The following is a 15,071-nucleotide window of genomic DNA, read 5'->3' on the forward strand; positions in this document are numbered from 1 at the left end:
GGTGCTAAACTGGTGCGTTCTCTCAAACAATCATGATTTCTGTAATTCTGAAGAAAATTCGGATAAACACATTCAACCAACTCATCTATAGATTGCGCAATTGTACAAAAATTGTTCGGTAAAGTGATCAATCCGTTGGTACTGTCGATTGGTATTTTGACATCACCAATTTCTAAAAATTGTTTTGATAACTCATGAGCAGTGCAGCATAATGTAAGTGAATACGCATATTAATGTTAATTGTCAATTTTTGTACATATCTCCAAAGAACTGATGACTTCAAACAGGCGTTTATTTCATTAGTAGGAATTGACGTTAATCGCAGAATTTTTTCCATAGAAGAATTTCTCGAAATATTGCAAGTTGGAGTTTCAATCACCCGTATAATGTACATTCAATGACAATTTTAATACAGAATGTGCGGTCCGACCATAATGTTACAGCAATTCCCTAAGATGCAAGTGGCAATGCAATTTTCTGTTCCGATCGAATTGTCGCTAAAATCAATGATACAACGAAAGATTTGCCTGTACTACAGATGTATCCAAGAAATATAATCCACCTGTATTATTGGAAATGGCTTGCATGATTGTGTCATACACATGTTTTTGTTGAATATTTAATTTAGTTAAATCCGATTGTACAAATAAATGTAAATCACGTCGCAATTTACAGTCAAAAAAATCATGTATCTTACGACTTGGTGCGGTCATACCCAATTGTTCTAACGCCTTATTTACAATCTTTAAACTCATATCTTCAATTATTGTTACAGCTTCGTTCTACATTTTCAAGGTAATCAACAAATCGCGATTTCTTTAAGTACAAAATGTTTGTATATGGGAATATAGAAAGATGTTGATTTTATACCTTTTTGAAGATTATTTTTTTAATTTTCTCTACGTACAAACCTTCTCTAGACTTCCACGAATAATTCAAGACCCAAATTAGCCAAATCAGTAAAGGCATTGTTGAGTTATAAAATTACAACGAAAAGTGGCATTGATTTTTATATATATAGACTAAAGGAAATGCTAAGGAACTAGAAGCCTATTATTTATTTTTTTTTGTACACTTCAGAATTTTCAGAAAGTACTGAGCGTCAAACTACGATCAGAGGCTCATCATAAGTGCATGTGTTAGTTGTTAGTAAGAAAATAATACAATTATAGTCTAGAACACGCACATAATACAAAATATAATTGATACTAACATGAATTATTACAGTATAAAACAAGTAAAACAAAGAAGTTTACGATAGTGGAGCATTGGTTCTAAACAATGGTTTTAATCCCACCTTATTTAAATCTATCGATGGACAGTTTAAGTTATATAAAATGCTCATTCGACTTAAAACTTCATTCTTCCCATAGTTAGTTCTTTAGAATATGTATAAAATGAAATGTACGCAGGTGATGAGTTCCGCCTCGGTAATAATTCGAATGTACACAAGATAGAAAATAAGGTGCATCAATTTCACCATTATTGACTTGATGAAGAAATATTAAGTCATTATTAACACGCCTTTGATTTAGAGATTGCAAACCCTTGATGACTCTTTAGGCCAAAACGAATGCAATTATGTTGAAATTCAATTCAATGTTGAGATTCAGTACGTTTTCTATGAATTTTGTTGCATATTCAAGATGAGGACGAACATGACAATTTTACAAAGAATATGGGATCATTGAACTCCTTTGCCCAGAGTTGTATAAAACCAAGCATAGAACTTGCTTTATTAACAATAAAATTAATGTGATGTGGAGACGCGAAAGAGTTTTTGCTATGATATACAATAATCAAATACACTATAGATTGTTTTTTTAGTAAAAGTTATCGTCTGTCATTTTATTTTTTTTAAATTTTAATGTGAAACTATCAATGTCGGCTTGTAAAAGGATACGATCTTGGGTGGACTTTATTATCTTAAAAATGTTCATGCCATTGACAAAAATGAGAACTTCATTTGAGCGTAGGCATAACGATACATCTTTAATAGACAGGATGAAAAAAAGGGCCAATATGGCTTCCCTGGGGAACACCAGATTGAGCAACAAAAGGTTTTAAATGACAATTTATAAATTTTACCTCATAGGATCTGTTTTCAAGGTATGATTTGATCCAAGTTAAGCAAAATGGCGGAAAACCAAAAGCTTAACTGGAAATGGAAAGCCATCTGATTTTTTCTTCGAGTTTACAAGTTTCCAAAACTTTTCAGGATTCTCTTTCAAAGAGGTGCCCATATCAGTAAATAGCATATACAAAATTAAAAAGAGACTTAAATTCGTTCAACATAAAAAGAGAAATTAATTGCAGACAGAGTTTTGAGTTAAGTTTTCCGTGTCTTATTTCTTTTGTTACACATTGTACCAAGGGTGGCTAAAGTTTGCATATCTGGATTTCTTTAAATTTAGATTTTTTAAAAGATTATAAATATAAGCTTTATTTAACCTAATGATTTGTTTTAATACTTATACAAAACATAATACAAATTATTTGAAAAATTTGTTTTAGAAGACGGATTTTTTAAAGTTTTTATAATAGAAAAATTCTGTAACTCTCTGTTTATTTTTAGCTTTAAACTTAGCTTTTATAGCTATTTATTTCTATAAGTGATTTCTTAACTACATACTTTGAATTCCGTTTTAGCTCTAAAGATACTTTTTGTATGTTTATATTGCATTACTTATCTTTAGTCATAGTTCTTTTTTATTTTGTTTCTGTTGTTCAACCCCTAATTGATTGTTCACAGAAGTTTTTAAATCGAGATGTCAATAATTATTTTCTGCATGTGGTAAAAATATTCTGAACAGATGTTTTGCCTAAGGCTGCTAGATTTTTGTTCGTATGCACCTTAGTGGTGATTTATTCTTGAATGTTGATTGGAAAGTCGATTACCACCCTTCCATATAACAAATAGAAATAGCTGACTTCTTTTTATCGAGAAGATCATATCTTCCGAAAGTAAGCGATAGTACCTATATTTTGTCATAATTAAGAGTATGCTGCTTTAACATAAGATAAACGTATAAAAAATACAAATTAGGCTTTTTAATAAATATAAATTTATAAAGTATTTTTTTTTAAATCAATTTTTTATATTTTCAATATTTTAACCAACTTTTCGCATAAAAAAGTAGTTTTTGTCTGATCTTTTTTCAAAGTAATTTTTTTCTGATAACCAATCTATTTTCCAAACAAAGCTATTCCATCAAATTGTATATTAAAACATAATTAAAAAAGCCTAAAATTAACTCTTATTTTTCAATACCATAATAGATAGATAGATAGAAAAGTTCTTTATTTTTTCAATTTTCTTATAAGTACAATATTTCATAATAAAAGATATACAAAGCATGGCTTTATAAGCCGTCTGCCGGAAAAAAACTAATTAAATAAACAACCAAAAAAAAAGTACAATTTGAGTAAAAAGAGAGAATATTTCACAAAATAAGTTTCATAGTTAAAAAAAGTAAGTGTAAATATAAATATAAACATTAAAGAAAACAGTTTTTTTTTTTAAATTATTATTTTCATAATGTGACTTTTAATTTAGTCAAAAACAAAGAAAAAAAGAAAACATTGAACCATATGGAATAATGTTCACCATTAAAGTGTATTTTGATATATATAGTATAAAAAAGCAATAACAGGTATTTATATGTTTAATAAAAAATGTGACTTTTAGTTTGGTCAAAACAAAAAAAATTAAGGAAAAATAGAAAAATATTGGTAATGGGCTTTTAGTTTAGCTAAAATAGATATTAGTTTGTAAGTGAGAAAAAAAGCAAAACATAGGAAAAGAACTGCATATTTCTCAAGTTTTTAAATTTAATTTTTCAATTTTAAGGACTTTTAAGTTGGTTAAAAACGAGAAAAAAAAGGAGAAGATACAATCACATTAACATCTTCTTACAACTCAAAACAAACTCAAACACTCGTTTCGATATTTTCGTGCATGTGAGACATAGCGTATAAGAGGCTTCCAGCCACGATCTCCGTTAAGTACACTGACACATTCCTCTTGGGAAAGGAAACTAGAATAAAAGTAGAGCCTTCGGATTTCCTGTAATATTGGACAAAGTGCTAAAAAATGCAAAACATCTTCGTTTTGACTAAGGTTGCAAAGGGAGCACACAGGGTTTAAGTCTGTTCTAATCTTATCTTGAAGATCAAGCTCATTTCAGAAACTATAAACTCTTCTCTAAAATAGTTTCTTTCACCAAGTTTCAGATTAAGTTGTCTGTATATATTCGTGGATGTTGATGCAGCCCCTCTCGCAACACAAAGCCTATACATCGAGTCATCTATAACAGAGATACATTCATATAGTGCATTTTTAATGCTTCCACATTGTTCACTGGCAATGATATTGAAAGGTTATGTGCTACAGCAAGATCATGCCAATTTTTGACCAATACCATAATCATTTTATAAGATTTAAAAAAAGGTTTATTTGAAGAACTTATCCTGATGAAATATTAAATCTTAACTGAACATCCGTGGTTTTTTCTAAAAACAGAATAGAAAAACTTGTTTAATTTTAAGTTTCTTGGTATTTTATTGTGTATTGAAAACAATTTAAACTTTTATAAATTAACATAAGAATATGTATATTTAAAGATGGCACTAAGGATTTTAATGTACTTACAAAATATTAATATGTGTTTTTGGTAAATTGAGTTGAAAGGTATTGAAATTATATTACTTACTGTGGGTATCTACCGACATATGAAGAATATAATTGTTTTATATTTTTCATCATTTACTTTGATTAATAATCCTTAAATATTTTCAACCTTGCTTTCTTAAATGTATACTATTTTTATGTTGTATTTTGCGGTTAAGATTGGACAGAAATACTCTACTTTATAAGATAATTTCATCTGTAAGAAAAATAATGGTATTATAAGTTTTGGAAGTACGTTTGGTATTCAAGATTGATTAATTTCTAATAATTTAAAATGCATAGCATGTCATAAGTTAGGGATATAAAAACTAAATCGTACGATGAGTTAATAAGTCCATCCAACAAAACTGCTAGATGTCCTAATGGTGAACAAAGGTTTTCTGTTTTATAGGTCCGAGAATGGTAAAGGATTTAAGGGGATAACAAAAGAAAAGTATTTTCTAAAGTTGATAACCGAGATAATTTTTGAGCATTATACAAATTGGGGTTTTAAAGTAAGCTTAAGCTAAAAAGGCTAACATTTTCACGAACGCATATAACATGGAGTTTTGATTGGTCCTACGTTTTTTTTTTTTTTCATTGGATTCAATTGTCTTCAACACTAAAACCAACTCGCAATCTGCATTGCATGTTATACAAGTTTATGCTTTCGATTGGAAGCTTAAAATACTAAAATACAAGACACAGGCTATCTTTTCTTCCCAACCAACAATCTTTTTGTTAATGATTTGATCTGTTGTAAACCCAGACACAAGAAGTAAACAAATGTTTCCAAGAATTAATTAAGAAGAAACTTAGAACAACGCTTAAAAATATTTTTCAACAGAAATATGTACAAATGTACATTGTACATACACATATGTACATATGCCTGCCTTTACTATATTTAAAAAAATTAACAAAATAAATCCTTCTATAATTGTAAATTTTCTTTTCAAATATTTTTAAACAAGTAAAGGCTTATACTAACTACTAAATACTAATTTATTTTACAGGTTTTTCTTGAAATTTTTTTTGAAGTGCAACCAAAATTGTTTGAAGAATGCTGGAAATCCTAGGGATATGAGAAGATTTCAGGTAATACAAACAACACTTTTACCTGTGTCTATTACATGTATGTACACGTAGATCGGTGTTCAAAATATGACTATTATAATCTTATTATTGTGTCTTCAAATTCAGTGAAGTAATTATCAACTCTAAAAATAACTTTAACAAATAATAATGTAGCATATATGTATGTATTTTTATAGAAACAAAAAGTGATATTGACTCAATCTTAACATTTTATACTAAAAGAAATATGTTTGTATAACCTTTTACAAATTTTAAAATTTTCCAAGCACAGTATAGTTAACAGTACACAGTACCTATAGCAACATTGACATTTTTTTACAAAATATAAGGACCTACCAACTACAATATTATAAACAAAAAACAGTTTTAAATTAAATTAGTTATTGTTTAAATGATTTTGAATTGACAATTTAGCTTATTACAAAATTTTAGGTCCAAAGGTTATACATAAATGGAAATTTATCAGCGTGGACAATATCTTTTTAGATATAAATACATTTCCTTACTTCAATTATTTTTTTTGGAAAAAAGCAACAAATGCAGAAAATGGGCATTTCTTAAAATTTTGCAAATACCTCTTGAAATTCTGATTACAAAACGCAAACCAACCACAACAATCTTGAAAAACTGTACAAAAATTTGATTTTTAAGAAACTCAGTTTAGGTGGAAAATGACTTATAACGGGTCAAATACTCCTATTTTTGTGTACACATAACAACTTTCAAAAATAGAAAATCAATAAAGAAATAGGAAAAAAATCAGACTTCACAGGCACATAACACAAAAAAAACAGTTACAAATATTCCATATATATAAAAGCATAAAACATACACAAATTGTATTTAACCAAATGTATATCACCGAGCTAATATGACTTCATCTTCATACCTACTCTCAAACCGTTTTGTTTTCAAGCCATTAAAAACAAACTATATATAAGACAATTTGATTGGGATGCTACAAGTGGTCCCAACTTTGACTTTTTGTTGCAGGAAAAGTTAAATGTAATTCAAAATCATACTAAAGAACTAGTTATAGAAGCTTTTAAATTCTCTGAGGGATCTAAATTTAACTTTAATCAGGGCCTGTATATGTAGTTTTTTCTTCGGCAGAATAGATGAAGATAATGTTAAAGTGCATTGCTTTTGCATATACAACTAAGTATCACTTAAATGGTTCTATCGATTGAGTGATATTAAAATCTCTCATCTTATAGAATAATAAGTAATTTGATGGTCAGCTATCTTACTCATCTTACTTACCTATTATAGTTTAGTTTAAACATATCAAAATCATATTTATTACTGTAATAATTAAAAGACATTTTCATTTCAGGTTGTTATCTCAACACAAGTTACAGTTGATGGACCACTTCTAGCCATTTCTGATAACATGTTTGTGCACAATAATTCCAAACATGGCCGTCGAGCAAAGCGGATGGATGCCACGGAAGGTACAGGAAACCCTCCCCTGTCCATTTCGGGTCATCCCCTTGCACCTGACAGTACCTACGATGGTCTGTAGATAGTTTCTGTTTTGTTTTCCTTGTTTTTACTTTAAGAAATTTTATCTACCCATATGATAAAATTTATTTAGTTTTTTTTTTGTTTCCTCTAAAAGCTTTTAAAACTCGATAAAAAAAATTAAACAAGTGTTAAAGTAAAATCATTGTAATCTTCAGAATTTAGCTTTTAATAAAAATAATTTAGTTTGTAGGATGTAGATTAATCATATCATTTATAGGTTTCTAAACATAGATAATATAAACTAAGTCATTTCAAAAAATCTGTATGTGTAAAAAAAAGTACGTTAACCAAACACAACCGTTTCTAAGTATTGTTTTCTTTTTTTTAAAATTAACTTTGTCATGAACATAATTTAATTATTATAATTGAATTTGATTCCAAAGAAATCGAAATAAAATTGTCCTTACCACTGACCAATGGGAAAAAAAAATTGAAATGTACTTCCTCTGAGCTCCCCACAGTGCCCAATGCATGTTCGCTCTCCAAAAGTCAACAAACTCCAATTCCTCCTAACAATTAATTTCTCAAATATCAATAATTCAAACTACAGTTTTAGACGAGGAAACATTACTGTTTTCAAATAAAAATGATATTATTACATAAATTATTAATGACTTAATCTGAACTATTCTCCAATTAAAATCCGTGTTAACACTGAAGCATACAAAATGTATGTATTGCTTTTTAAACTTAATAAAACAAAACGTAACTTTCTTAGAATCCTTCTTAACCAAATCAATTCATAAGAGCTATAAGTTTGAAAAAAATTATTAATTTAATTTGAAAGTTTTATTTTCTGGGTCCAAAACTATTATTTACTACCTATACGTGTTTATTTATTCCTAAAAATACCTTATATATAACTATTCAAATTTTTCACAACATTAAAGGGGAAATAACAACTGAATTCATTTTTAGTAGGACTCTACCCACCTCTCCCTGTTGCAACACCTTGTATAAAAGCAATATCACCCAGTGAAGGCTGGACCACTGGAGGAGCGACTGTTATCATTGTTGGTGATAATTTCTTTGATGGCCTTCAAGTTGTTTTTGGAACTATGCTTGTTTGGAGTGAACTAATAACATCGCATGCTATTCGAGTTCAGACTCCACCACGACATATACCGGGTGTTGTAGAAGTAACACTTTCATACAAAAGCAAACAATTTTGCAAAGGTTCCCCTGGAAGATTTGTCTATGTTTGTAAGTTTTAAAAAAAGAAATATTTGTAGTAGTTATCAAGTACTATTTTCCCTTTTATTAAGCAGCACTCAATGAACCAACAATAGACTATGGATTTCAGCGCTTGCAAAAGCTTATTCCCCGCCACCCTGGAGATCCAGAAAAACTTCAAAAGGAAATTATCCTTAAACGTGCCGCTGATTTAGTTGAAGCCCTTTATTCAATGCCTAGGTAAGTTCACATGCACAACACATTTTTCGAGTATTACTTTAAATTTACTTGGATTTAGATCCCCCGGAGGTACCACAGGATTCAATTCATACGCAGGCCAATTAGCAGTTAGTGTTCAGGACGGAACTGGCCAATGGACCGAAGATGAATACCAACGAGCTCAAAGTAGCAGTGTGAGTCCTCGTGGAGGCTATTGTAGCAGCACGTCAACGCCACACTCATCAGGAGGTGGGTCCTACGGGGCCACTGCTAACGGTTATGGACCAGCACCAAACATGGGAGCATTGTCATCGTCACCTGGGAGTGTGTTCAATTCTACATCCAGTGAGTAGATTAATTTGGTTGTGTTTTGTTTGGAATTATTTCTTTATTTTGCTTTTTGTTACTTTCTATTGCATGTTTTATTTCGCATTTTATTGTTTGCATCTGCACCGACACAAAAAAAATAAAAAAAAAAACGAAAAATGAAACAATCTGCTCAGCTAGTGCCTTTTCGCCATTAATTTCAACAGTGACATCCCCGTGGCATCAAGCTCTTGCACAACACCATCACCATCATCACTCACATCCGCATCATCACCATCTTTCGCATCATCCACATCAGCTTTGGCATAATCCTACAACGGTGTCTGCAACAGCAGCCGTTTAGTGGATGAAGAAGAGAGAGATCTGCGTGATGCGTTTGCATTCGTCGATATCGCCCTTGATCTGTCCTCACACTTTTTATAAAGAAAACTTTAATAAAATTAACATATTCTCTTAAAAGGATGGGAGCGGATGCACAGCTCACAATGGTATATGGACAATTTTATTTTATTTCTATGTACTTATGTAGGTATCAATTTTAAACTTACTGCTAATGTCCATTTTTCAATACTAATTTAACGTTGTTATAAACTAAGGTGTATAACCCTACATTTATTATATAAGTTGATTTAATAGCCAATTTCAAAATAATATAAGTTTATCACTATGTATCTTAAGTGAATACCGTGCAATTTTATAGGAACTCTGAGTTAAAGTAAAGAGGTGAGATTGGACCCACATTTAATCAGAAGAAGTTTTTTAATGCCTATTGATATAGCCATTTCCATAAAAAAAAAATACCGTCATTATCTTTATTTTTTTTTTGCCGAGCCTCGCCAGATGAACTCTGTGAACTTAGAGTTGACTTAACTCTGTAAAACTCCACCTACCATTTATTTTAAATTAATTTAGTTTTTAACTATAACAGGATGAATTCACTAAAAAATCGGTTAATGTTTTTATTTATAAAGCTTTTTTTAACAATTTTTCTGTGTCCAATAGTTTAATTTTATTAGAACACGTTGTTTTGGATGCATATGTTTAGTGCATATTTATAATTTATATGCTCTCATTTTTAAGCCCATATTTTTCGTTTTTAAGTACAGAGAAATCCCAGCCCCACTTATGATACTTATGATATGCCATGAGCAAAAAGTTTTTATTCGATTGGAACGGAATGATTGTTTGAAAAGAAGTTTATTATGGACACTTTCAACTCTTTTCTGTGCAAACAAAAATATAACAAAATGTATTAAAAATTAATTAATTTTATCATTTTAAGGAATAACACTTTTTTAAGTTGATAGACATTTTTAAACTTAATTTTCAAGAAATAATAAGTAAAATTGCTGCCGTATCAGTTATTATTTCAAGTCGTTAAACAAGAGACTTATTAAATTTGGCATTTTGCCTGACAAACTGGGTATTTTAGAAGTTAAGAATTAATTTATGAAGTTATATGAGTTTGTTTTGTATGTAAACAGTTTTGTTACTTCGAGGGTGGTATCACTAAAGATACATACAGTGGCGAATCCAGGGGAGTGGGGAGGTCGTAAGGGTCATCAAAATGATGATGATTTTTGATGATCTAAAATGTTATTTTCTTTTATTTAAAAACAAAATATTAATTTTGTTTAGAAAACTCGATAACGAAATTTAAATGTAAAATGGATATCTATAAGCACTTTATTTAGGGCTTACCAAAAATATTCTTATGACAAAATTTAATTTAAAATGATTTTCGAAAAAAATAAGTTACATTTTTAAATCTTTAAACAGAATTTTTGGAAGACATTAGCATGTTCAAGCGACTATCAGCCGTGCATTTTATTTCTTTCTTAAGAAATCTTAAAAAATAAATAATGCTAGTTTTGAAGTGAATTTCCTTTGGATGCTCTAGAACTGACATATAAACACGAAATTCAAGAATTTAAATGACCCAAAAGCAAAAATGATACTTTTGTTAAATTAATGGCTAATTGAAAGACATAATAAACGGTTCATATCTATTGATATACAAGCTTTGAATCTCTTGAGATTTGAAGTGGAAAGGGATTCTGAAACGTGTAATTTGTGAGTTTCTTCCCAACTTATTTGTTTACCTTAATTTGTTTTAATTTAATTTTTTAGAGAAATTATGTACCTATATCCTCAAATTTAAGAGTCAAACATTTTGCTGTCTACAATTTTTAAGTTTTGTTGACTCCTTTAAAGTCAAAATACGAGTAAGTAGACTGATAGCGATAGTAATAATAGACTTCAAAAAATTGAGCCCGACAAAAACTTCGTCTACTATACTAAAAAAGCCCGACAGTGCTTCATACCAGATCGTCTCCCTTGAATTTTTGAACCTGAAAGGAACATAAGTGTACATGATCTTATGATATCAATCTAATAACAAAATAAGCGTGATCATGTATCGAACAACGGTTGAATTGTTGAATCGTTGAAGTATTATAAAACTTTATAGCGAATTCTTACCAGAAATACCTCTTTAATATTATGGCGATTTTTTACCAGAAATACCTCTTACGTTTATAAGTTTTGAATTTTGAATTAATTCATTTTGAATTAAATTGTAAAATTCGATTTTACTTACATACATATCCATTTATGTCATGTTTGTTTAATCTGTAAATTAAATGCTACAATAATATTCAATATGATTTAGAATGAAAATAAATGATGAAATGGAACATATAAGATACATAATATATATGGGCAGTTGTACAAAAATTGGGTCAGTCACTTTTTTGGGTACACAGTAAGATATTTAAAAAGTTCAGAATTTGACTGCCAAGGGACTGACGAGGTAACATAGCATTGATAAAATACACAGACTTGCAAGTATTATGTTGAGATTTAATAAAAATGAGTACAAATCTCTTAGGATTTAATAATGGCACATGTGTTTTAAAAGTATTAAAATCTCTTGGTAACAATTAAAAATTATTATTAATATGTAATATCGGGAGAAAATACTATATCAGTTTTCAAAACGTAACGTAATTTACTTATCTTTTACTACTTTCACATAGTTTTACTAAATATTTCTAAGTATTCAACAAACAATATAAACAAAATCTAACAATATTCATCCTAAAAGTACTAATGATCATAAAATGAAGAACAATTACAATATACCTGACACAATACTGATGCCAACGGACTCACGAAAAAGACCAAAATTTGATGTTATAATCAGGACAAATGTTTTTTTTTGTAATTTCGAATATCAACAAAGTACATTTTCAAAAATTATAGTCTAATTCAAAATGATATTTGACGTTGAGTCGGCGATATTTCGCACGAAATTCAATTTTCAATAACACACAATTAACTAACAAATGAAACTGAAAACACAATTTCTTATTTTTTTTAATAAAGTGGAGAACACTGTATTATTAAAGTTGTAGTATGTATATACATCACAGAATGTAGTAAATTAATAAGTTCTTCAAATCAAAGATATTGTCACTTAATTGTTGGCTTTCGGGTTTGTGAAATGCCAAAGGACTCATGTTTTAAGAACTAATGGTCTTTCTATTGTTTTAAAATAAAATATAATAAGACTTTGTGTATATTGGTTGATGACATCGAGTTGCTCAACTCTTGCATATTCACCCATATAAAGACATTATATGGGGCAACAGAGCGTTGAGAACTAGAGTGACTTACAACTATCAATCATTTCTGTGTGCAAGTAATGTTGTCGGGAATGGAGGGGACCTTAAGTTTTAAGCCGAATCCGAACGGCATGACAAGATTTCGGTTTTCCGTATTTCGACCCCAAACCTATTTTTAATCTAATGGAAGGTTCCTCAAATTGGGTCGAAAGTCCAGCTCTTTATTCAATCGTACGATATTTTTTAGACTCTTTGTGCCAAGGCAACGGTAATCGGTAGACAAATTTAACAAACAAAAATAAAACTAGATAATCTTTAAATTTTCGATTATATAACAATAATACATGGAATTTTATATGGGTTCTTTGAGCAAAAAACGCTTTTAAAAGGAGTCCCGATACAGAAATACGTAGGAAGGAGTCTTCTCTTTTGACCCCCCCCCCCCCCCCTAATACCTAATTTTTGTCTGAGCGCGGCTCATTTGCATTTCCTATTTTTTTTTAAATTTTTGATTCTAGAACAGGATTATTTTACATTTATGTTTTTGCTTCTGTTTTCAAACTATTTTGTCTTAAAGCTAAAATACTCTTTTCATTATATTATCAGCAAATTACATTTTTATCTAATTTCAGGAGTTGGCGGATTAGGATTCAACCCGTTTGCCTTACCTACGTGTAGCACACAAGGATATAGTACGAGTCAGTTAGTTACTTCGTCTAAATAATATTTGTAAAGAATAAAACATTTGTATACACAACACCATGACTGGAATGTATCACATAAAGGAAAAAAAGACCGCAATATTAAAAGAATTTATTGATAAATTTTAACAAACCATATCGAATATTTTTATCATAAATATACTATTGAAGCATTGCAAAATTGCTCATAAGATATTCCTTTTACCTTTATTTTAAGTAGCTAGCTTATATTTAAATTAATTAGAATGTTTGTATGTATGTATACGAAAAACACAAAATTGCACACTTACCTATAATATATATATACAATACATATGTATCGTATGTTAATTATGTGTATCAACATATTTTGTAAAAACTATGCACATTATATAGTATTTCAAATAACTCTAAAGTGTTTTAACATATCATTGTATAGTAAAATAAAATTGTTAACCTTTGTAAATATATTATTCAATTACATTAATACAAAATTAAATGCAATTATTTAAACATAACGCAACTAATACTTATATCAAATAATATAAATAATATTTGTTTAGGTATAAGAGAAACCTAAAATTAAAATAAGTAATTTGCCAAAAATCTATAGGTGATATTGAAGTTTAATCAAAAATAATTGTTTCTTTAATCTTTCAAATCGCAATTGAATTTTCTTTTTCAAAAATAAACATTTAAAATAACGAAACAATAAATTTTACATTTGATCTTTATTATACAACAATAATATGATGCATTTGTGTCGCAAAATATTTTACTTATTACTTTTGTGCATACTTCTAATCCATTCTAGTAGCTATACAATTATTATGGAAGTTGTGACCTAACCCTCATCGCATTTTGAATTTCAATTGATTCAGATAATTAAGTAAGTACTATAACACACTTAACATAAAGAATTGTTGGCCACCGCTTAAAACTGTTCTTTGATGTTGTGTAAAATAATAATATAAAATCTTAACTTTATTTTTACTATTCCAAGGGCTAGTGACAGTTTCTGTTATAAGCTTCTTTTAGAACACTGTACTCCAATAAGGCATGATCTAACTATTTAATTTGGACGACCCTTACACATGAAAGATTCCAGCAGTTATAAGGAAATAAGTACAAAATTCAATAAAAATACAAAATTAAAACAAATTAAGGTAAACAAATAAGTTGTGAAGGAACTATAGCGAGGCACTTACAAATTACACTTACACTTACTAAATCTCTTCTCACTTCAATTCTCGAGAGCTTTTAAGCTTTTTTATTAAATTAACAGAAATAATATGTTTTTTTAATAAATATAAGTTTAACGAATCTGTCTCTTTTGCTGCTTTTGTGACATTTATATTCTTGAAATGTATGTTTAAATCTCAATTCTAGAACGTGCAAACCAAATTCATCTCAAAAAGTAGATTTCTTCAACTTATTAAAATCTTAAAAGTGTTTGTATTTAAAAGAAAAACAATTTTGAAAGAAAAAAGCCTTACACTCTTAATGTGCGTCAAATAAAACAAGACGTAATTGAAGACGAGTTTCAGAAATTTAAAGGTAACTTAATATAAAATTAAATTTAAATTAAATTTTATTTAATCTAAAATAGTCAACGTTTTTTCATAGTTCAAAATTTGTGAAAACAATTTAGATTATTAAAAGGCCCTTAGTTGTTTTCGACAGCCAAACCACTTTCTAACTTTCCATAGAAAGTTATTGTAATGGGTACGATTTATCAAATTGAAAATTTTG

General features: G+C 29.0%; 1 protein-coding gene across 10 annotated transcripts in view; it reads left to right on the forward strand.

The window, feature by feature from the left end:
* Positions 1 to 13,830, forward strand: part of LOC129951949 (transcription factor collier) — a 73,171-nt gene extending 59,341 nt beyond the window's left edge. Inside the window, exons 6-12 of one of the 10 annotated variants that reach the window (XM_056064319.1) lie at positions 5,686 to 5,767; positions 7,104 to 7,284; positions 8,216 to 8,497; positions 8,560 to 8,707; positions 8,766 to 9,031; positions 9,190 to 9,501; positions 13,272 to 13,828. In XM_056064319.1, coding sequence (XP_055920294.1) covers positions 5,686 to 5,767; positions 7,104 to 7,284; positions 8,216 to 8,497; positions 8,560 to 8,707; positions 8,766 to 9,031; positions 9,190 to 9,356 — 1,126 coding nt within the window. In that variant the 3' untranslated portion in view covers positions 9,357 to 9,501; positions 13,272 to 13,828. Of the gene's footprint in view, positions 1 to 5,685; positions 5,768 to 7,103; positions 7,285 to 8,212; positions 8,498 to 8,559; positions 8,708 to 8,765; positions 9,032 to 9,189; positions 9,502 to 13,271 lie in introns of all 10 variants that reach the window. The other 9 variants (XM_056064322.1, XM_056064324.1, XM_056064321.1 and 6 more) reach the window with 9 other exon arrangements.
* Positions 13,831 to 15,071: the final 1,241 nt, after the last annotated feature.

The sequence above is a fragment of the Eupeodes corollae genome, chromosome 3 (assembly GCF_945859685.1).
Source record: "Eupeodes corollae chromosome 3, idEupCoro1.1, whole genome shotgun sequence".
Taxonomy (NCBI): Eukaryota; Metazoa; Arthropoda; class Insecta; order Diptera; family Syrphidae; genus Eupeodes; species Eupeodes corollae.